The sequence below is a fragment of the Alligator mississippiensis genome, chromosome 5, assembly GCF_030867095.1.
Source record: "Alligator mississippiensis isolate rAllMis1 chromosome 5, rAllMis1, whole genome shotgun sequence".
In the NCBI taxonomy this organism is placed as follows: domain Eukaryota; kingdom Metazoa; phylum Chordata; order Crocodylia; family Alligatoridae; genus Alligator; species Alligator mississippiensis.
In genome coordinates, this window is record NC_081828.1 from 177,249,391 (window position 1) to 177,274,291 (window position 24,901).

Sequence of the window (24,901 nt, forward strand, 5' to 3'; positions counted from 1 at the left end):
TGAAATTTCTGTTCCAGACCCCTTCCTGGTTCAAGTTAAATCACAGTCCTCCAGCATCCCAGCATGCTTTCCAGCCCTGGGCTGAGCTGAGTTGAGAGCTGCTGAGCTAAACTGAGGCACTACAACAGTGGTTTTCAACCATGGATGCCACCAAATTTTAAAAAGTACTCTAAGGTCAGGGCTGGCCTTAGGGAAAATGGTGCCCAATGTACCCTAGTACATAGTTTAACTATGCAATAGTATTAGCAAAAGTTTCAGAAATAAAGCCCAAGTGGAAGCTGCTGGGCTGGATCAGGAGACTTGCTTCCCTGCATAGCAGTAGCAAGGTGGGCAGACTGGAGCAGGCACCATCCTATCCGCACGTGCCCAGCTCAGCCCCTCTCGAGCAGCAGCTGGCGGTGGGGATGGACTGAGCTGGGTACCGCTCTTCCTGACTGGGGCAGGGACTGGGTGGGCCACAGCAAGGGGGGGGGGGTGGCAATAGCACTACTGTGAGTGCAGGCTGCTCACACGTGTGCATACATGCGTGTGTACATGCCTGTGTATTGCCCCCCTGACTGCAGTGCCCTGGGCAGTCACCCACATCACTCACCCATAAGGACAGCTCTGTCTAAGGTGCTACCATGCCTTGCTTTCTGCTCGACTTCAAACTAACAGAGCTAACTACCTCTCCTTGTTTCCAGAGGAAAAAAATAGCTGAAGCCATATAATCAGACAATAATACAAATCCTTGTCATTCTTTATTTACAAATAAGAAAAAAGAACTAACCTCACAGTTACTATTGACTATTAACGATATTCATTCTACGATTTTGTCTCATACTAAGAAAATAGTCTATACTTATTGAAAAGTGATCTGACACAATGTTACAGAACATGCCATTTAGAATATGTAATAATGCCATTGTTATGATTTGCCTGCCAGTATGTACCATCCTGTCACAAAATGAAGTTTCTTTACTGTTACACTTTAAGACCACAACTGGAAAAGTTTTTTTAAAAAGTGCATCACTTTTCTTAGGCCATGTTTAAAGAACTGGCCTCGGATGTAGCAGACAGACTCAGACTTCTACTTGATCAAATGTGATGATCTGGAATAAAAACCAGGCCAGGGCTTCAACCATATTATCTTTGAACCCATGTTTCAAAAAGCTCAGGTTTACAAATGATAAGGGGCGTTTTGATTATTCTGGCTTGGCAAATACATTTGAAAGGCTTTGGGTTTGTCCTAACATGGAATGAAACCATATTTCAAAACTTCAAAAGCTCCCATGTAACTGCAGGGGTTTAGGTTGTAGCTGTGTTGGTCTAAGGACATAGGCAGACAAGGTTCCTTGGGTGAATTTGATAATTGGATTGTCATAATCCAGGTGCCTCTAGTTGTTTGCCTTTCAACTACTTGTTGATTGGTTTTATGATTGCTCCACTCAGATTCTTATCCTGCAAGACTTACATCTTAGAGTCCTTCTTTCCATGTGCAATACATTTGTTACTGGAAAAAGGGGCAAGAAGGTTCCATGCAAAATGTTGGTAAATAAATGAGTTAGTGTTCACATGACAACACTGAGTGAGAACATGCAAGTTTCTTTTCTTCAAGTCATCACAACTTTCAAAGTTGGCTAGTTTTCGATAGACTAGGAAAAGGCACATGTGCAGCACAGCTATTTCAAGCTTCTGCCTTGAATTGCTGAAGCATTATAGCCTATTTTTTTAAAATTACACCAATCTAAGGGGAGATTTTTTTCCTTTCACTTTCTTCCCTCAGACATACATGAACCGTTCTTGCTCAAAAGTAAAAAGGAATGAACATGCCAAAGTTCAGCTCCAAAAGTAGACTGAAAAATGTTTAAGCAAATGAAAATTACCTTTTAAGGGTGTAAAAGTATTTCCATTCTACTGGTATTGCTGTACCAACAAGCAAACATATTTGTACTCACAACTGAACACAATAATCCTAGATGAGGGCAAAAGTAAAAAAAAAAAAAAAAGTAGAGAGTATCAGTTTCCTACTTTGCCAGAACAGTCCTGGGATGTGACACCTACTAGGCCTGCAGCAGTACCAACTGCCTGCAGACTCCCCTCCCTTGGAGGATCTGGTGGACTAGTGCAGCAATAGTAGCTGGATGAGAGGAAAACTAACATAACCGTATGGGGAAGAAAACTTACAGACACAAACAGCCCATTTCCCATGGAGCCTGTGGCAAATGCTTAAGTGCTTGCTAGAAAACAAAACCCACCAGAGGAAGACATGCTGATGCCATAAACGGTTGAATCATCATGCTCAATAAGTGGTCATCAATGGCTAAATGTCTAGTTGGGAGGAGGTATTAAGCGGTGTTCCTAGGGGCCTGTCTAAGTAGGTTTGATTCAGCATCTTCATTAATGATTTGGGCAATGGGATTGAATGCACATTTAGCAAGTCTGAAGATGACAATAAGTTGAGTGAAGTTGCAAACTTCCTGGAAGGTAAGGCTAGGTTTCCGTTTATCCAGGTCATTCTGGATAAATGGTCCACAATCAATCAAATAATATTCAACAAGTGCAAAGGCTGGCTAAGCTGTAGTAATGCAGAGAAGGAGCTGGGGGTTACAGTAGACCATAAACTGAATAGGAAACCAACAGTGTGCTCTTGTTGCAAAAAAGCAGCCAATGGAATAGTGGGTTATATTAACAGGAGTACTCACTTGCAAATCAAGGGAAGCAATTCTTCCGCATCACACACAGTTTTGCTACATTGATAAACAAGGAAAAAATATTCTGCCAGCTCTTTCCTCCACATACTACACTCAAATTCATCTTCCTCTCATTCACTACAGTTCTTTGTTTTGCCACTACATTCTCCCTTTTCACTTCTGAGTGCCTAAAGACATGCTGCTGGACAGGGTCACAAGTCTGACCTCCTTCAAACCAACAAAAAAACATTGTTCACGTACAAAAATCAATATTACCTTATATGAAGTACAGAAATAGCAGCTTGCTGTCTTTCTTTCCATCAGATAGATTATTCCAAGATCAAAAAACTTGGAAAGATTCTTCCTCCCCTCCCCACCCCCCCTCCACCTTCACCTCTTCCCCCTCCCCGCCTTAGATGTGTTCAGTCAGCAACAGTACTCATCAGGATGCCCTTCACAATTTTTTAAGTATAACTAAAGGAATAGTAAAATATAATTGCAAGCCAATGGCACAATTTGCTATAATCCACTATCAATAACCTAAACCATTCAGATAAACTTCTTTCCCCAAAAATAGTTTGTAACATGCTTTGTAACTTAAGTGCAGTCACATTTACTTTCATTTGGTTGGCTTAATGAATTCCAGCAAGAACCATCTTACTACAAATTTGCTCTGGGCTTGAACAAGTTTCCTTTAGCAAATTATTCAGGCTGCTGGACCTTCCTTAGATTCTTTAGTTGATTAAGTTACATGGAAAATGCATTGATTTATAAACATATAAACAGTTGTGGAACACAAGGATATCTGGAGGGATGAAAACTTTGGCTGCACCAAGCGCATGGCTGAAAGAGAAGTAAGGCAAGCTTTCAAGCACAGAGACATGAAGAAGAATACTTTGCTCTCAAAAGATTGCCTACACATGTACTGAGCCAACTGCAGAGTTATCACCCCCAAAAAATATTCTAGCTTCCCATGTATTTCCTGGACCATCATGACTACAACCTCATTCCAACACTATAAAAACCGTTTCCATTTCATATTTTGGACTGATTTTTATTCTTTGAAAAAAATATGTATTTTTTTTTTATTCTCAAATTGTGCCATTTTGGTTTAAGTAATAGACTGAAGGGTCACTAGGTCAAGGTCTGCAAGTATCTATATAAAGGAATGATGTCTTCTAGGCCAATAGAACCCCACAATAACAAAGGAATAAGATGCAATGGCTAGGGATTAAAATTAGAAATCTTCAAACTAGAAACAGAAATGCAGCAAGAGTAATCAGCTACTGGAACAATTAATTAAGGATGTGATCTTGAAAGCCTGAGTCTTCAAATCAAGGCATCTTTCTAAGAGAGACATTAGTGGGCTTGGTTAGGTTCAGTTATATGAGCAAGAAGACTAGTTCCTACCACTACAAGATTTAATAAGAGAAATTTCACAGTACATGCCATGCAGGAGGTCAAACTATGCTCATTAGAATGATCTGGTTAAAAAATCTGATCTAAATTTAGGTTAACGTAGGGGTAAAACAGCTCTGGCAGTCGAATGAATGCCATAAAGATACACAGGCCTAAAAACTTGGCTGCAAACAGGTCTTTGCATGTAGCAGTTTTCTTTGGACAAGTTTATTCACTCTGAGATTGAGAGAGATTTGAGCCCACACAATGAAATCTCCAACTAAGGAGAATGGAGGAGACAAAACAGCAGGATTTAAATTAAATCAGCCACATCAGAACCCAGGATCAGAAGTAAGCCATTCCCTGGCTTTGCTTTAAGTAACTCTAAAAAGGAAACAAACTGGACCTTGAACTATTTTGTAGCTTTTTCTTAGGGAGGCAGTGTATGAACAAGAGAAAAAAAAACATCTGGGGGCAGTAATAATGACATAAAAGAATATTCCAACTAGTATAAAATGAAATATTAAATTTTCTAGATTTTTAAAAATATTAAGCCATACGGACCTGACCTGAAGACCACTGAAACCAACTGAAGGTATCTTCAGCAGGTGTTAGATCACTCCTTAGGAGAACAGACTTATAAATCCATAGCCACAGTAATGCTGATACAGTTTACTAACTAGTAGAAGATTTGTATATCAAAAAGGTACTGGCAAAGCAGGTTTATAGCTCTTAAAGGACAGTTGCAGTTTTTTTAAAAATTAGAGAGAGAGATAGAGAATATCTCATTACTACAGGACATTTCTTGGGAAACCCCATAATGTCAATGCAGAACCTTCCAGGATCTGAAATTACTATGAACATTAACAAATCAGTACAACTTAAGTCCAAATCCTATTCAAATGATTCATCCCAATGAGAGCGCAGGGAGAGTCATGGAATTAATTAGGACACACAGTTGCACATAAGTTTAAGGGTATTCATGGAAGGTAAGCAAGATTATGCTTACAATATATAGAAAAGGCTCATTAAAAAGGAAAAGGGAAAAAAGAGCTTAGTTTAATCACAGTTGCAACAAAAGCTCATGTCCAAAGTAAATGAAAGTTAAAAGGCACTCAAAATTCTTTCACAGTATTATTTCAGCCTTCTATTACAGTTTTGCTTACTGATCAATATGCCTGCATTTACTGACATACTACATGCACCTTTCTCCCAAGAATTAGCTATCCAAAACTGAGGTGCACATTTTAAATGAGGAAGGAGATTTCTGCACCAAAATAAAGTCATGGGGATGCTGGAATGGCAGCCAGGGCCTGTGCTCCCTTCCCATCCATATGAAAGAAAAGCAGAGTCTACTCCTCAGTATCCCTCTCAATGCAAGCCCCACAGCTACAGCCTTAACCCTGGCACAACCACTGCTATGTGGCAGCCAAAAGCTGCTGCCAATTCAGCAGTGGCTCAGACGGAGTTAAAGCTTCAGCTGCAGGGCTTGCAAGGAGAGAGTAAGTGATGCTGAAGAATAGACTGTGGCTTGCATTCAGCTATGACTCTGGAAAAAATATTTTTCTCTTCATTCTGGTTTACCAAAACAAAATGTGGTTCTTATCTGGGAGCATGTGGTAGGGGGAAAAAAAAAAAAAATGTAGTACCTACCCAGAACCAGTAATAAAAAATATCCAGAATAACTGGAAAATATGTTTGTCAACAATGATTTATATATTATATCCACTAAAAAAGTTAGATCTCACATAGCTGATCCATATAGGCTTTGATGCTTATGATTTTTCAATCTTAATTTCACCTGCACAGAATAATCATCATATAACACAGGGGTTGGCAACCAACGGCCCATGGGCCAAACCTGGCCTACAATAGCTCAGGGGATTAACAACACAGCAGACAGGGCAGCAGAGCAGGCATCCCCAGGGCTGTACCACCTGCCTTGTTTCATCTACTCCATCTGCAGTATCTACGGACCACCAAATACTCCCTGCTCTACTCCAACTGGACAGATTATCATATCTCATTTTTTACTCCTAACCCTTAAAGGACTAAGGACAAGCAAGCATTAGTTGTACATAAAGTCTAGCTGTGGTACAAGATCTGGCCACTGGCATGGCTCTATACTGGCAGCATACAGTTCTGAAAGTACAAGATACATTTCCTATTTCGCTGCTTGGCCTGCCACATAGCACAATAGGTGACCTACAGAACCTAAAGAGGAGGACACCTGGTACCTTTCTCTCTCTATTGATGACTCCTGTTACCATGGCTTTCCATAATGACTATAACCCTTTAGCTCAGGGGTGGGCAAAATGCGGCCCACGGGCCGCATGCAGCCCACCAGGTCATTCTATCCAGCCCACAGGGCCCCTAAAAAAATTTAGAAAATTAATATTTGTCTGTTCCTGGCTGCCTGTTATGTGGCCCTTGACGGCTTGCCAAAACTCAGTAAGCGACCCTCCACCCGAAATAATTGCCCACCCCCGCTTCAGCTGCATCAGTACTATACACATTAGCAAGAAAATGGTAATGTCGATTAAAACATTTTTTAAAATGTTTTTGGGACAACCATTTGAGAATTTCAATTGTATCATTTCTCTCCTTGTCAGTATTACCAGTCATAGGAACAGATGTCATTATTACTGGATATATGGCTAATAAAGATTGTTTCAAGTTTATTTGTTTTCAAATTTGCTTCTCACTTCCATGTATTCAAGGACAGCAGGGTCTCACAGTAAGGAGAGGGGAAAAGGGCTGCAGAGAGAAAAAGTTGGGGAAAGCAGAGAGCAAAGGGGCTACCTGACTCCCCAGATTTAGTTTCCTTGATGTAGACAAGGCAAACCTCCAATAATTAGATTCTATACTTGGAAAATTAAAACAAATTTATAACATTTCCATATATAGAATTTAATTAGTGGGGAGTCATCTTATAACAGGGTCAACTTCTATTTGAGTAAATTACAGTAAAAGCTGTGTTATCTCGCAGTTTACAAGCCGGCATGCTCTACTAACTGGTATGCCAGCTTGTAAGGTAAAGTGAAACTGGAAGTGCCCACCTTGGCACTTCCAGTTTCTCCAAGCCCCGATGACCTGGGACAAAGCAGCCTGTGCTGCTGAGCCCCCATGCTCGGGGGCATAACAGGGTGCATGGGGCATTTTCTGGGTTAGAGCTCATTCTGTTCTTTTACAGTTCTCATTTCACCTTGTCTATACTGTGTGTTCTTCCATTTAAAATGTACCAGTCCACAGATATACATCTTGAACAGGCAGGGCCAAAACTGTTTTGTCCAGTCTGTCAAATCCTGTCTCTCTACAGGGAGCACTGTCTAGATGATCCAAGGTCCCTTCAACCCTATGATTTAGGAGGAAATGAATATAGCCCCAGCCATTGCCAAGTATCTACTTGCCCCCTTATTCATTTCTGTATGACAGCATGATAGCTTCAGTTAAAATACAAAGCATGTTTTGGTTATTATCCAAGTTCTCATTCCCTCCACATAATGCAGGAGATAATTCAGGTTGTCAGAAATATAAGACACTTCCATTCTCTTTCACCACAGGTTTAAGAGGGAAAGCAAAGCAGCACCTGATAATTGGCTTAATTATTGATTATGTAATTCAGGGATCCTGGTTTTCTCCGATTTAAAAATATCCCCCATTTTTGGTTAAAAAAAAGGAACTTCAAATCCATATTTTTCCATGATTAAAATGAAACACCACTATATAGCCATCTATGTATTAGTGGCATTTCATTTATATCATGGAAAAATATGGATTTGGAGTTACTTTTTTAACCAAAAATTAGGGATATTTTTAAATCAGAGAAAACCAAGATCCCTGGGAGCATCTTCTCATGCTGAAGGATACAGCCTTCACTGTCTAAGCCTGTAGTCCAAAATAACTCACTCTGAACCACTTGCATAACTCCCACAAATGCCATGCATCAGTGGCTGCCTTAAAAAATTAACTGTCTTATAGTGCACCATCTTACCCAGCCTTATTCTACTATATAGGTGACTGAACTGGCAGAAAACTGATTTCTGATTTTTTTCCTAAAATCAGAAATAATCATTGCTTCAGGTTTCATTTCAGGAAAATACAACCAAAACCAACAACCCAACAGACAAATCTCCATTTGAAATCCCCTTTCAAAAGATATCTACACGTTCTATTACGTTACAATATTTCTCTACTGTTTATTGTAAGACCTATGAATAGGGAACCTATCGAAATCATATTTTTTGCGATTTTTGTGGAAATCCTTTTATTGGTGCTGATGGCAAATTCAGTCAGTCCCCATGAAATAGCCTGGTTCCCATAAAAAAGCAAGCAATTCATGAAAATATGCAAAAATTGCCAAGTGAGTGCAGGAAAAGAAAAAAATAAAGGTAACTGTAAAACAAAAAACGGCAGGAAGCCCTGGCATCCCGAAGCATAGTGGGAAGGAGAGGTGAGAGAGGCGAAGCAAATCGGAGGCTGAGCCCATGACTTAGGCTCAGTCCAGGAGGCAATCAGGGGCCAGACCGGGCGCTTACAAAGAAACCCAATCCCCCCACCCTTTTTTTTTTGCACTGCATCACATTGCAAATGCCTAGCCTGGCACTGCCTGCTTGCCCACCCATCAGGATACCCATGTATTTTGGCAGCACTGTGCAAGGAGCTGCCTCCTGCTCCTGGTGTGTGGTCAAGCCCACGAAAGCCATTAACCACAACCTAGACTGCTTGCTAATGCATCAATTAATGGCTTCCACGGGCTTAATCCCCTGATCAAACCCATGGAAGCCATTAATTGACATAATATTAAGCAGCCTAGGAAGCAATTAATTAGGGATGAACCGATAAAGATTTTCTTGGTTGATACTGATGGCCAATTATTAACCAACGCACACCCTCATGGGAGGCATATGCCCCCCCAACCCCGATTTGTGCACAGGGCAAGTGTGGGCTGCCCACTGTGAGCTCAGGGCCAGGGGCTACACTAGCCTGTACCAGGGGGGAGGCTAGGGCACCACTCAGAGCAGATAGGAGCAGGGCAGGCAGTGGAAGCCCTGAGACAGGTGGCTATGGGGAATTTTGGGGTGACTATAGCCCACCCCTCCCAGCACCACGGCCACCTACCCCACCCCACCCAGTGACATTATCAGCTACACAGGCCAAAAAAGCCGGTTGCTGATAATGTTAATTTTCCTTTTACTGGTGCTGATGGCAATATTGGTGCACCTCTACAATTAACAGCTTCCATGGGCTTGATCAAGCCCACAAAAACCATTAACTCCATCCTAGACTGCTTAATAACATGTCAATTAGTGACTTCCATGGGCTTGATCAGGGGATTAAGCTTGGGGAAGCCATTAATTGATGCATTAACAAGCCCCAGTTTGGGGCCATCTGTCATTCTCCATGGAGGGGCAGGACTTCCAGGGCCCCTCAGCCAGAGGCATTGGGGGGGGTGGGTGCCTGTTGTGAAAACAGTGCCAAGTGCTGCACTCAAACCACGAAATTAGGTGGCAGCCACCCCAGTCTTGGTAGGCTTCTACCTATGAGCGGTTCACAGTAATGTAACTCATTCAGTCTACATAATATTTTGCAATATTGTGTATGAAAGGTAATATACATAAAAACATGAATTTTATTATATTTAGAAACAAGCATTCAGCTCAATGCTTTTCATAAAAGACTCAATGTGGAAACAATTCAGGAAGTAAAATACAAACAAACCAAACCTTAAATTATCAACTTGTACATACATACACAAATGGCAGTGTTATTGACCAAAAGTTACTTCTAGCATTAGTGAGAAAAATGAATCCATTAAACATATCTGCACTAGGTAAGTTAAAAAGATATTTAACGTACCTCATCGAAGCTGCTATCGTCTTTCTTCAAGGCTTTAAAATAAAAGGGAGAGAGAAATAGTTATCTGTCATGCATTTCAATAAGCATAAAGTAGCCAACTTCAAGAAAGAGAAAAATAGAGCAACATTTTCCCGTAGTAATAGGAAAGAAGAGACTAGACTGAATAACAATTTTATAATCAAAATATGAAACTATAAATGGAATGCAGAATTGCACAGTATGTTTCCAAGAAATATTTTTCATAAATATGCAAATCTAGCTATCTTCTCATGGTGAAGGAAAATAAGAATCCACAGATTTTTACTTTAATTCCTATTGAGCATGAAAACTCTTCAAGGAGAGCCTGACTGAAATATAAGAAGTGTTCTGCAGTTCACACCTATCAAATATACCTAATAATGCTGTCAGTTTATAGAAAACTCAATGATTCCAATACAATGGAGCATGCATGGTAACAGGCATTCATCATACTCTCTGACTTATGTTAAGGTGGAAGCACAAATATCAGATATGGCATTAGTTTATTTGCATGCAAACAACATCAGATAAAGGAAAAGTTAAGATGGAAAAAAGATTTGGAGTGCGAAGTAACAATGCAAATGGGAGGGTGGGGGGAGTTATGAGTAGTTTTTCAGCTCTGGCAGAAGCTAATCAGTTGAAAGAGTTTCCTTGGATCTACTGAATAATTCTCCTGAAATGTAACCATAGTTAATTTCTTCAAATCCCTGCTGGAAGTATGTCAATCCGCAGGTCAAGGATGCAATAATTTACCTACATAATGTGATCAGATCATTCAGGAATTAGGTTCCATGAGCCTGCTCTCTGTTGACTTCCCCTGAACAGTTAAGACAGGGGGCTATCTCAAGGCCAGTCCAAATGTTGGCCTGCCCACCTATCTAAGGCAGTCTACCCACCTGACTCACCTGCCATGCCTTTGACGCAACTGAAAACCTAGGCAGGAGGCTGCCCATTTAATGTCCTGATGCCAACGGCTCCGTACCACCCCAACACCATGCCCCATGCCTCGCAGATGGCATCAGTACATGGCTCCAGCCCCATACTAGGTCTCACTATATTCCAGACTGATATTTGGACCCTACTCTAAATCCCTTCTACTCAAGCAGCCTAACCTCTGCCCTCATACTGGGCTGAAAACCCCCTAAACCCCTTTCTCTCTCAGCAGTGGACCCCTCCGGGACCTTTAGCCTCACAGGCCCTGACCTCACCTCTAGGCCAGTCGGGACTCCAGGCCTCTACCTTCTGGCCATCCCCCACAGTGGGTGTCCTTGCCTTTCGACCATCCTGGTCCTGGCCCCAGCATTGACCAGCCAAAGTTTTATAGGTAAGTTCTTGGTAGCTAGCCCTCCCTCTCATACAGGTCCCACCTTCTCAGGCCCCTCCACACATTATTCTCATTCTGCGAGCCTGTGAACCACATAGTCACTCTGGACTCCTCCTGGGCCCACTGTTCCACCCTCACTGGCTCACTCATTCTCTCTGCTGCTCACTGGGCCTCTACTCCAACCAGCTTATGCACAGTCCTTCAGGCCCCCCATGGACCCTGCTCTTCGCGGCCCCTGGCTCTCACTCCACCCCCTCACTAGGGCTTCTGGGCCTTACAACCCATGGACCCCATTCTGTGGGCCTTGGCCCTGTGCTCTTCTGTCAGGGTGTGCTCCCCTAGCCTTTCCCCCCCACAGGGTCACCTACAAGGCAGCGGGGTCTGAGGCTTTCCAGTGCCCCACACTCACCTTTCACTGGGGAGGCACAGGTGTGGCATTTCCTGGAGACTGCCTTGCCACAGGCAGCCCCACCACACCATCCAACCCCAGCAGGGTGTAGTTTTAGGTCATGCCCCAGGACCAGGAACCTCCTCCATCCACATAGCTCCTATCCTGTACCTCCAGGTGTTCTGGGAACAGCAGTACTCCAGCCAAGAGATGTTGACCCTTTGGCTCCTCAGTTGCAACTGCCCAGCTCTGCTCTCAGGGCCTGTCGTATACCCTGACTGCCTAGCCCTACACCAATCAGGTAGTCTCCTGGGTGGCATGTGACCTGATTGGGTCTGCTCCCACCTGCAAGCCAATCTGCAGCCTGATCAAGCCCTTAAAGTGGCAGGCACCAAAGGTGGCCTGCCACACCAAGACAAGTGGCACAGGCAGCCTCTGTGCATGTCATACAGCAGATAGGGGACAGGACAGGCAGCACAGCAGCAGACTGGACAGAGAGCATAAAGCACACCAACAGTTTGATCAGGGACTAAAAAGCAGAACAACAGGTTGGGCAAGAGAAGGGGATCACAGTGGCACTCAAGGAGGGTACAGGGCTAATTTGTAGCATGCCTGCCCAAAAGGTTAGTTCCCACTGACCAAAGGTATATGAGCTATGTGAATTCTTATTAGCTGAGGTGATAAAGATTTGTATTACTGAGAAATTAATATCCAGGCAGTTACACTTAACTACTCCAAATTGTAACAGGGGTGTAGGTTGTAGCTGTTTTGGTCAAAGGCAGGAATGAGCAAAATATGGCCTGTGGGCTGGATCGGGCCTGCAGGACCCCCCAAAAATTTAGAAAATAAATATTTATCTGTCCTTGGTTCCTGTCAAAAATGACAGGAGCCAGGGGCAGTAGGACCCAGGGGAAGCCCCAGAGGGGCTCCTGCAACAGCAGGGCCCGCCCAGCCCTGGAAGCCCCATCAGCACTGGAAACTCAAGTAAAGAGGGAGGGGCGGAGGGGAGGGGGAAGGCAGGGGAGGACCCTGGGCAGGGAAGGAGCCTGGGGAAAAGCAGTCCTGCCCCCGCCCCATGGCCAGCGCTACCTGCTGCAGCTGCTCGCACCCTGCATGGGGCTGTCCTAAGCAGGCACAGGCTGCCCCACGTGGGCTGCAAGAGGCTGCAGCGTGGGGTGCCAGCCACAAGCGGGCAAGGGGCCACTTTTCCCACGCTCAGCACCAGCTTGTAACCCACCCCCACTGCCAGCCTGGGCCCTGTGCTGGCTCCAGGTTCGCCCATCGGGGGCTGCACATGGTGGTAGCAGCTGTGGCCCCCCCACTTGCTGCGCCGGGCAGTGTTTGCTGCTGCTACTGCCCACCCAGAGCTTGCACACTGGGCAGCCCAGAGGCAGCAGTGGCAAACACTGCCCAGCGCGGCAAGTGGGGGGTCCACAGCTGTTGCCGCCACAGCGCAGTCCCGATGGGCAAGCCCAGAGCCAGTGCGGGGCCCAGGCTGGCAGTGGGGACGGGTTACAAGCTGGTGCTGAGTGCGGGAAAAGCAGCCCCTACCCAACTGTGGCCAGCACCCCACACTGGAGCTGCTCACAGCCCACGTGGGGCTGCCTGTGTCTGCCCAGGACAGCCTCGCGTGGGCTGCAAATGGCTGCAGCAGGGAGCACTGGCCACAGGGTGGGGGAGGGTCCACTATTCCCCGCATTCAGCACCAGCTCCTTCCCTGCCAACGAGCAGGGGGTCAGGGCTGAATGCTGCCTCCCACCTGTACCGTGGGGCTGGGGGGGGGGGGTGCACTGAAAGTGAGCAGGTGCGGGAGTCAGTGGGAGCACAGGGCCTGCATTGGGGTCCTGGGGCCAGTGCCGGCAGGGCCCAGAGCAGGGCAGCAGGAATACAAGGTCCCAGCTGGCAGGGGCTCTATAGAGCTGGGCCAGCTCCCCCATCTCCCTGCTGGTGCAGCCTAGCCTGGCTCCACAGACCCCTGCCAGCCTGCACCCCACTTTGGGCCCCACTGGTGCTGGCCCTGAGACATTGGTCCCAAGACATTAGGACACTGGTCCTAAGATGGTGACCAGGGGGTGGGGCACCTGTCAAGGGACAGGGCTACCCATGCGGCCCTTGACTGCTTGCCAAAACTGGGTAAGCGGCCCTTCGCCCAAAATAACTGCCCGCCCCTGGTCTAAGGATATAGGCAGACAAGGTTCTTTGGGTAAATCTGATATCTTTTATTAGACCAACTCAAATAGTTGAAAAATTTCTTCTTTGCAAGCTTTCAGGCACAAATACCCTTCATCAGGCCAAGGCAGACCAAGTGCAGATGCTTCCTCAGCCTGATGAAGGGTATATGTACCCGAAAGCTTGCAAAGGAAATTTTTTCAAATTATTTGAGTTGGTCTAATAAAAGATACCAGATTTACCCAAAGAACCTTGTTTGCCAAATTCTAACAGACATTTTAATTTACCAAAAACATTCAGCAATGTCTTCCTTCATTTCATCCACTTAGAAACCCATGTCAGAAGGAACAGCATTAAAAAAAAATCCCACAAATCAAATCATAGATTATGTTTTGAAGTCTTTTCTGTTTTGGTTCTAGCATAAATATACCAATATTATTTTTAATTTGGTTCTTGTTTGTTGTTGTTAGACAAAAACTTTATCCCATACAATATTGACATTTAAAGCATTATTCTACTAAATAATCATAATTATCTCATTGTTATATTATTTTTGACACACATTTAATCAGTCAAACCTCTTGTCTGATGTTCAAATACTAACAGGCGCAGTTAATTAAATTATTTACCATACTGTGGAACACATTAATTTAAGGGATTATACATTTTTGCTTGTCAAATCAAGGAACTAGAACTTCATGTACAAGAGGGTCAAATTAGTTTGCCAAATCACACACAGCAAAAGGCTAGCAAAAGAAACTAATAACTGTGTAAATATTTATATTTCTTAGAAGATCATAAAGAATAATTTCTATTTTTTAGTACATTTATTAGTAGAAGTAATAGTTTTTACAACCAATGTCTTTTTTCAACTGGTAGAAACATTATAGTATTTAATATCCACTGAACAGTAAAAAGCTGCAATCCCAATACAGGAAGTCTTAAATCAGCACACAAGTAGTACAAACTTTTTTCAGTATACCTCACATCTAGACTGTCATCCAGCAGACTGCAAATACTGTAGGATGAATGAGCAAAGACAGACTGTTTGAAGCAAGATGTGTTCCAGCATAATGAAATAATCTCTCAAGAACAGGTACTGTAGATATTATGGGCCAGTCTATAGCGACAGACGGTGGGGTATAACTAGACATGGGGTCGGCAACCTTCAACCTGCGGACTGAATCTGGCCAATGCTTTTTCCCTGCAGCAGCGCAGGACTTTGGCAGCAGTTGTTTTTCCCAGCCTCTGCAGTGATGAGCAATGGCCCCTTGCAGGGAAAAGTAGCAGTGTTGGGTGATTTCTCTCTACAGTTGCTGGGAAAAGCGGTGGTGGCAGCTAGAACCTAACACCCATCTTCCAGGCACCAACCCACCTCTTACCCAAACTGGGTCAGTCCAACCTTCAGCCTGAAAAGGTTGCTGACCCCAGAACGAGATGTACACCACTGTCTGCTAGTCCCCAAGTACAGGGACCATGTTGCAACAATCCTATTCATCTACAGCAGGGATATCAAAGATATGGCTTGCGGATCAAATATGGCCTGTGGAGTCCCATCATCTGGCTCCCACTGCTGCCCCTGGGCCCAAGTTGTCGCACACACTGCTGGACCAGCCCCACACACAGGGCCTAAGAGGCACACAGCACTCACTCCTGCCAATCCAGGATCCGCACTGCATACACCACCCACTCCACCAGTCCAGGACTATGATCCACATGGCACCCACCCTGGCTAGTCCAAAACACATGCTGCACATGTTGCCCACTACAGCCAGTCTGGGAGCTGTGCTGCTTGAGGTATCCATGTGCACTGCATCTAATGTAGGTCCCAGACTGGCTGAAGCAGAAATCACATGTGGCACAATCCTGGACCAGCCATGTGTGGTGTGGATCCTGAACCAGCTAGAATGGGTGCCTATGCAGGCAGCACAGGCACTGGATCATGAATGGGGTGGGGAAGTTCACTTATAGGCATTATATTGATACGTGCATCATTCACTTAACTGCATACCCCAGTGAAGTCTCTATTTGCTGCCTATTATTCATACAGCCACAAACTCCAATTGTCTGCGTACTGGCTAACAGCATAAACCACTCGAGTATATAGCATGTTCAGATTCATTGTCTACTTTGTAACTGAATTATACCCCAGTTAACTGCACATTAACCAGAAGTTTAACAATCCATTTTGTAAGTAATCGTATTCCCTTTAACTGCACCAGAAACAGTAAAGGGGAAGCAGCTGTCAAAGGGCTGCTATTAGCAGTCCTGAGAAATGACAGGAGCTAGTCAGCTTCACAGCTGCTCTCTCCCCTCATTTTCAAGGCCTCTAATAGCAGCCCCCATAGTGATTATTACAAACCTTAAAAAGGAGGGGAGCTAGGCAGCTTCAAGGCTGCTAATGCCATAGTACTGACAGTACTTGGTACTTAGGGAACACTGATTGTTTACACTGGGGTTGGGAAAAGTGCACTCCAGGTAAGTTAATGGCCTTTTCAGTTCATATGCTATGTTAGAGCAGAGTACACTGTAATGGCTCCAGAGGCTATCTTAGCTTAAGCTAGACACTGAAGTGACCCCTTAACTTGAGCCCTGGAGATTACAAAGATGGTTTTATAGCTCCTCTCCAATCTGGTTGCACCAGGGAGGATCTGGCATAGCCAAGGCTCAGGGTCAAGTCTTATATGTAAATAACTAACCTTAAATTATTTGCATGGATGAATATACATCTTTTTTTCTGGGCAGTCTTTACTTTTTATCATATTTTATGCACCAGAAAGTACCACGTAAAGTCAGAGTATTATATCAACAACAGGCAGACAAGGTTATTTGGGTAAGTGTATTATCTTTTACTAGACCAACTGGATAGTTGGAAAAATTGTTCTTTACAAGCTTTCAGGCACAGGTGCCTTTTTCATCAGCAATGCACACACCTTCCAGGCACCCTTTTCTCAACAAGAGTTAAGTAATGTGCCAGAAGGGTTAACACTTACATACACTAACATTAAAGAAAGACCATACGGTTTAAGAAGTCTACAAGCAACTTTTAGCAAAAAGCTTCATATGATATGATAAACTCCTTCAGATAACTGTAAATTACAGCTTTCCAACATGACAACCATTATGCTTGGTGACTAATTTCTGAAAAGCCATTAGCTCTACACCAATAATACCTATTAAAGGAAAAAATCTGAACTACTATATCAATGTTCTAAGAATGACTATTCATAATGACTATTTATACTTTCACTGTTCTTGTGTGTCATGGTCTGAGTCATTAACTACTGGATTCAGACAGTTTGAACATTTATAAATTATTTGAATTATTATATTTACAGTGTTACTTTACATTTCATTCTATTACTCAAAAAATACCATGCAAAACCCATAAAGAAACTACAGCAGAACAACAAAAAAGGTAAAAAGAACATTCGGTCTTTTAACAAATCATTATTTATGGGAGACCTGCCATACTTGGAATTCAGCCTATTTGGAGAGAAGTGATGGATTTCAGAACAAAAAACAAAGCAAAATTATATTAACCTTAACAAGTTACTAAAAGTATGATCCCACCAGGAAATATTACATCATCAGGAAAAGGCAAAAAAACCCATACATGAACAAAAACCCAGGAAATTAGAATTTAAAAGACTACTTCTAGGGTTGTTTTACTTTTCCTGTCTTTAGCCTCTAAGTGTGAGTTCAGAACAGTACTTACCTTAACTTTAAACTTCCTGGGATATTGGTGAAAGTTATTTGAACGCAAAGCTGCACTGGGCTGTACGTGTCTGTGTGTTTCTGGGGCCCTGGGCAATGCGAAAGTGATTGTCCACAAACCCCATACTCATGTATGAAGAATACCAGTGTGACTGAAAACATTCTAGCAGCTAAATGGCCAAGGCCAAAACATGACTAACTGTATATGGACAAGTTTGATAGGTGTAGCTGGATTTTAATAACAAAATTACTAAATGAACTTTTATCCTGCACATGAGATGTGTGAACTATGCAAGCTGGGATTACCGCAAACAAAATACAGCAAATCTGTGCAGCAAACCCAGGCCAAAGATCCCAAGTAAACTAAAAAAAGTTTTTATATTTAAGAATAAATAGATAAAGTTGCATTACATAAAGAGGGAAGCGCAGTTGGCATGAACTCTAAAAACATGTCATTCAAACATCTAATGTGTAGCAATTGAGGGCATCAGCGCATGAAAAACAAACCTAGATTTGACAATAAACTCAAGAAACTAGCTCACATATCAGTATCAACTAATGAGTAAATGCATAGTAGTACATAACAAGTAGCTGTGTGTTTGTAACACCCCTTGCTGTCTCCAAAGATTAATAGACTTCATTCTTTATGTATTTAATTGAACCAATTTTTTCCAAGATGAGTTTAAATTTAAAATTCCTCTAAAAAGGCCTGATTCAAAGTCCAATAAACAATACTGGATTCTGACTAAGGAATCCAATGAGCTCGGGATGAGGATCCGTGTGACTTGATGCTCAAAAGAGGTAGTCACCAAGAAGCTGCACTGCAGTAAAACTTGTAGAAGCCAGCTCACTTTAGCTCCAATGCTGCAGAGACCTGCAGTCAATGGGGCTGCCCCCAGCATAAATTAAGTTCGCACAGAACTCTTTACAGTCAGGGCTTTACCCAGAAGCCCAGTGTTGGACAACCATTGGTTAAAAACCAACAATGGTCTTTGCTTTAAAAAAAAAAAAAAGCAAAGCCAAGCCATTCAATAATTATTTATTTTGAACTATCATCTACCTGATAAATCAGGTCGAAGAGATACATATATTAGCAAGCATAAATTATTTTTAAAAAGCACATTATTTGCTCTGGATGTGTATGTGATTATAAATACATACTATTTTCACAGTGATACAAGAAAATATAAAACAGGGCTATAAATATTTGTTCCAGATTTGGAATTTGGCATTCACCTTTGGAGCACTTTTCCCCTTCTCTTCACAAATATGAATTAGCTCTTTCCACTCCTTTTTTGTCCCAGAAAAAGACGAGGGGAAAGTGCCTGGATTCAGATCTTTTCTTTCACTTAAATATCAGCAATTCTTTAAAATGAGCATGTGTAAGATGTTGACTTGCATTTTTATTATTATTATTATTATTATTACACACACGCACACCAGCATTATACTATTCAACATCTTTTTGATGTGTATTATCAAGAGGCTACAACATGCCCTGGATGTAGGAGAGAATTGCAGCACTTCATATTCTGCCTCTGGCACAAAGCCCCTCTAAAATTGGCACTGCCAACCACAAAAGGATCAAACCACTGTATGGGAATCATCTGGCAGAGCGGTGCAGAGTGAACAGCATAACAGCTCTTCAGCCGTCCTCGTGTCTTTAGTTGGTGTCGGAGGAATGACAAAGAGAAGGGGGTGTGGCTGTGGCAAGTCATTCCAGGCTGCTATATCAGCCCCTCAGGGCCACCAGCAGCCGGCATAACATCCAGGAGACGTCCAGCTGCTCTAACCCCAGCTCAGAATCGGGACGGAGGGGACACAAAGCCAGCCAAGACAACTCCAAGTTGCACTGCTCCCTTGCTGGCTGTCAGTGATTAGTCTCATGCTGTCAGCAGGAACTAACAATGACATATTAGTTGACTCAGACTTCAGACGCTAGATCAAGAACAGTCTATTGTACCAAGAATCGAAAATGCCAATTTGAGTGAAAAAGATCAATTTAAGCACAGAGCATAAAACTGAAGCGCCCCAAGAGGACCGGCACAGGACAATGTTAAAGGCAAAAAGCAAATGGGTGCCAGAAACAAATCAGCTTGGAGGTACCAGAAGAAGATAACTAAGGTCAGGTGGGAGGTGTTGGTAAAATAACACAATCTCTAGGTGTTTTAGTTCAGGGAGAGACTGACAAGGGTTAGCAGCAGGAGATGACAGACAGGCTTCTTTTGTCTCCCCTCCTAACTATCACTGATCTCCTATCATCTGCTGTCTGTGCCTCAGCCTTGAAGGAATGTCAGAGACGTCCTGTGAGGAAAGGGGGGATGAGGGGGAATGGGGAATCATTTGTTTTGCCACCTCTTTTGTCTGGGGCGCTCTGCACAGCCCTGAAAGGTTCACTGCAAAAAAAAGAAAGAAAGAAAGAAACCAGAGATAACTCAACGTGCAGCCAGTCCAGCAGCAGGCGCCTGCTGAAGCAGCAGCCCAGAGATCTTTGTTCCTTCCCAAACGTTATTCAGGGGATGAGGTTTGGTTTGGTTTGGTCTGTTGTTTTTTTAAGAAAAAAGGAAATAAGTGGAGAGACTGGCAGCAGATCCCGGAGAGCAGGGGCCGAGAGACACCCAAGAAAGGGGGTAATGAAAGCGGGGCTGTGCTTCGGCAGGTGAGCGGGGTCCGGCGGAGTCCAAGCAGGCGCGGGCGAAGTTGTCCGGGGAGAGCGGGGGACCCGCACGGCGCCCTCACCCCGACCGCCCCGCGCCCCCCACGGCCCCGGCCCCACTCACCGATTCGGCTGAAACTCTCGGACAAAGTTCGGCGCAACTTTTTCATCCTGCCCATCTTCTCGGCGGCCGGCGCGTCCAGCGCGTCGCACATCGGGCCGCCCCCGCCCGCCCGGCAACGAGCGCAGCGCAGCGGCTGGGGGCTACGGAGAGCGCGCCGACACGGGCCGCCCCGCGGGGCAGGGAGACGCCTCCGCTCGGCTCCGGGGCGGGGCGGGGCGGGGCGGCGTCCTACGTGGTGCCCGAGGCAGCCGCCGTCCCGCTCATCTCTGCTGGGGCTCGGGGCTGGGCCGGGCCGGGCCGTGCCGGGGCGCTGCGCTGGGCCGGGCCGGGCCGAGCAGCTGCGGCGTCTCAGCCAGCTCGGAGCCGGGCTGCCCCCGCCCCGCCGCGCTCATTGGGCGGCGGGGAGCCCGGGGCGGGGCCGGGGCTCAGCGCGCTGCCGGAGCTCCCTGCGGCTCAGCGGACTTGCAGGCGGGCGGCGGGGAGACAAGGCGGGCGGCGCCGCGCCGGGGAGGGGGGGAGGACGCAGGCTCCCGGGGCTCTCGCGGGCGGTGCTGGCTGCCCCTGCTAACAAGCCTGTTTTGAAGGCTCCTCTGGCTGTGGGCAGCGACCTCCCACCGTCCCCCGTTGCAGCACGGTCCCTGCCGCAGCTCCCTGACGGGGCTTGAGGTGGCTGAAGAGTCCGGTCCTCGAGCCACAGGCCCGCCGGCAGAAGTTGCAGGTCTCCCTTGGAGGCCGGGATTTCCCTCCTTGTCCTCTGCCGCTGGCTCTTCCCTGCTTGGAGGGTGGGACTTTTATTTTTAACATTTAATTAGAAAACAAATACGCACCTAAACCAAATACGCATCTAAAACGACCGCAACAGAAGAAGTTACAATTTTCAAGGATTATATAATACCTAACATGACAACCGACATCACGTACAACTTAACATATACAAAAGCTAGTATCGGCCAACAAGACACAAAGGTATTACCCAACTACAATTAAATGTGTTTTACATATATACTGTCATCAGGTACATAAACCAGAAAACAAAATGCCAGGCTCAGTGCCTCCATCCCCTCCATATCCCACACGAGCCATCTTACCTTGGTTTAGCCAATACCTACTCGGAGCTGCAACAGCCCCCTGAAGTCCAGCCCTTGCCACAACTTCATGTCCCCTTCTTCCCTCTGAGCCCGGTCCCTACCTCTATAAAACTCCAGCTCGTGCACCCAGACACTTCACTTCAAAGCAGGCTGCTGCTTGGTTGAGGTTGCAGCCATCTCTTCCCAGATTAGACGATAATCTACACAAGGCCTATGCAATACACGCTGAGCTCTTCAATTACAACCGACTTGGGCTTCTTCGTGTTTCAAAAATAGACCCAGTGGCTTTAAGCGGCCCAGTTCCCATCATAACGAGTGTCCAGGACTTTTGATCATGTTAAACAGATTCAGTCGAGCTGAGTTATTGGGAAATGAATCTTTTCAGCCTATGGAGATGAAATCTGGGTGTGGCTATGCTAGGTTACAAAGTAAATATTAAAAAAAACCCACCTTTTCAGCTAATACATTTCAAAACCCCAGTGTATACAACTTGTATTTTGATATATACTAACACAATTATGTTTCATAGGAACATGCACCTTGGCTGGATACTAAGAAGTGTTAACTCAATTTAAAATGCACTTTGTCTAGACTAGCACTGAGGTAATCGGGCACAGGCCATCTGCAAAATTAAACTCTTTGAGGTAGGGACAGGCTTCCATAACATGCACAATATGTACGTACCCAGATGTATTTGTGTGTTCCAGAGGACATATTCACACTGTAGAGAAGTAAACCAGTACAGCAACAGCAGTGCAGTAATGCTGGTACGTTTCCCTATGTAGAGACATGCTCTGTCTGTGAAACCTGGTTCTCAATGATGTGAAATGTGTTGTCCCCTGTTGAGTTCTTTGAAGTACCAACTAATACAATACCTTCATGTCAACTACTTAGTTGCTAGAGGCAAAGGTGGGAAATGTGAAATGGTATAAGAAGTGAAGGAAATCCACAGAGAACAAAGGAACAAAGATACAAAGGCAAGGAAGGAACAGAGCAGAGGGTGGGAAGGGAAAAACAGAAAAAGCAGTCCCAAGGAGAACCAAATTTTTCTCACAGAGTGATGTTAAAACTAACATTAAATAGGGTTACCATACATCTGGGTTTTCCCAGCTATGTCCTCTTTTTGAGCCCTCTGATCTCCGTCCAGGTGGGTTTTTTAAATCTGACCAAATGTCCAGGATTTTGCTTTGCTCCACTTGTGGGAGCAGGGGGAGGGCAATGGGAGGCAGCAGGGAGCATAGAGCCTGCAGCTGCAGAGGTGTGCACAGACTCATGTGGTGCCCCCTGGTGCCTCCAACTGCCCTCCCCCGCTCCCACCAGCAGAGCAAAGCAAAATCCTGGACATTTGGTCAGGGCAGAGGGGCAGAGGCTGAGGCTGCAAAACGGCAGGGAGGGCAGAAGTGTTGCCCACCCCTCCAGTGGGGGAAAGAGGCAGGAAATCTTTGAGGGCAGCGGGGAAGTCTGCGGCCAGCCAGGGCAGTGCCTGTGCTTGCAGGGGCAGAGCAGCCAAGAGAAACTGCCAGGACAGGTGGGGGGAGAGAGGGGAAAGGAGGGCAAAGGGGGCCATGGCCAGGCTGTCCGGCACAGCATGGCAAACCCATCCCAGGGTGGGAGATGCCACAAGTCTCCCCTCCTCTTCCCTCCACCCTGCACTGGGGCCAGACATACTCTGCATGAATCCAAGCCACAACACTTGCATGAATCAAAGCCACCACACTCTAGCCCACTCAGGACAGGAACAGCTGGGGCCCTTCCAGCAAGAGGCTGTGGGTCGGGAGTGAGGGGCATCAGCAGGGACGGGGGGAGGGGGGGGGGGGGGAGTTGCAGGTCGGAAGTGAAGGGCATCATCATGGCTCAGGGGAGCAGGGTACCGTGGTTTGGGAGTGAGGGGACAGCGGCAGGGTGGAGTCAGTGGCTTGGCAGTGAGGGGCAACAGCAGGGACAGGGTACCAGCATGTTACTGCCCCCCACTGTCATATTCCCTCCTCCCCTTCCCCCAGTGCATGACAGGTATCCCCTCTTTTGGACCTGGAAATATGCTAACTCTACAGTACTTCTGTAGTAGTTTGTAGAAAAAGTCTTACTGTTGGTCTTTATCTAAACCTCCCATTTATTCTTACTCTAGCTAGAGGGGAGTAGGTTACCCTAACTGTGTACTCTGCCCATAGACCATAAATAATGAACTGGACAGTTTCTACTTTGACCATCTCTGGCATCCACAGTATGCACAGTGGGGGCCTCTCTTCCTGACTGAGGCCTCTGAGTGTTAATGTGGTCTTTATATATTGCAACTAGCAATTCAGTTTGATCTAGAGATGGGTAAGTAGGCAATGCAAGATACCAGAGCACAGATATACGTGCTGGTTAATTAGCTATATGCAGCTACATTCTACATTAGCTAGAACCTTGAAAGACCTGTACAATTAAAGAATTGCAGAAATGTAGCCTATAGGTTTCTAAAACTTGAACAACAAAATAGTCTATTTGTTTTTTTGTTTGTCCATATTTTATATGAACTGTTTAAAAATAAATGATGGTGTACAGTAATAACAAGTCATATAAATTCATAAGTGTCAGCAGCAGGAATTAAAAATATATCATTTATAGAATAACATTTTCAGTGTCTCTTTACTAATCGAATATATTGTACAAAATTCTCCGAACATTTCTCAGGCTCTCTAGGGAGGGTACAAGAGCCCTTATTGTTTTTGGAAGCAAATGAATATACATGTTAGTAATCTTGAGTCATCTGAAGAGAAAGTCTTTGAGGGCGTGACTAATACTTCTTTTACATTAAACTTGAGGGATCATGTGCAATCAATTTTCATGTGTTTAACTTGGGAAAAAAAGGTTGAGGCTAGAGATCAGGTTCTCTTCCCAAACACTGAACAGTGCCAGAAAGGATCAGAAAAATGAAAAATACAGGAATTAAAGAAGGCAAAAGACAACAGTAAGCTGTGTACTGTTTATATTTATCATGTATTGGTTGCTCTGGACTTTATGTTCTGCAATCCGTTCTTCAGATAATCCCCTTCCCATTGTTTTAAATTGATTAAAGCTTTGCCTATCTGATAACTGAAGTGCAATTGCAGTGAAGAAAGAGAAGTCTTCAACCCACTACTCTTTCACTGTGATTCCAACAGAAAGGTTATACATGCTCTTCCAGATGAAGGGCCATTTTAAGCCTGTACAGAAGTCTTTAAAACACACATACGCTACAATTTTTATTCTTCTGCCATGGGTCTTTTTGCTTGAAAGAAAATTCTTTGCTTGCTTCTAGCCCTGAAATCCTTGTGGTTTCTGAATGCACCAGGGTGGAAGAAAACTCATTGAGCTCTGAAACCTGCAAGCAGCTTTGTGACCTTTTGTTTCCTCTCTGTCACCCAGTTCAGGAAACCCATAAGATGCAAATGTGTAGTTAGGAAGCCACAATGATGCAGTTGTAATGGTGACTGTTTATTTTCTCAGAACAGCAAGTTATCTGCTGT

The 24,901-nt window shown here is 44.7% G+C and overlaps 1 protein-coding gene across 3 annotated transcripts in view; it reads right to left on the reverse strand.

The window, feature by feature from the left end:
* Positions 1-20,654, reverse strand: part of CDK14 (cyclin dependent kinase 14) — a 676,419-nt gene extending 655,765 nt beyond the window's left edge. The window contains exons 1-2 of one of the 3 annotated variants that reach the window (XM_059729021.1): positions 20,326-20,649; positions 9,930-9,961 (exon numbers count right to left, since the gene is read on the reverse strand). In XM_059729021.1, the coding sequence (XP_059585004.1) occupies positions 9,930-9,961; positions 20,326-20,416 (123 nt within the window). In that variant the 5' untranslated portion in view covers positions 20,417-20,649. Of the gene's footprint in view, positions 1-9,929; positions 9,962-20,325 lie in introns of all 3 variants that reach the window. The other 2 variants (XM_006258932.4, XM_019497919.2) reach the window with 2 other exon arrangements.
* Between the last annotated feature and the right edge of the window lie 4,247 nt (positions 20,655-24,901).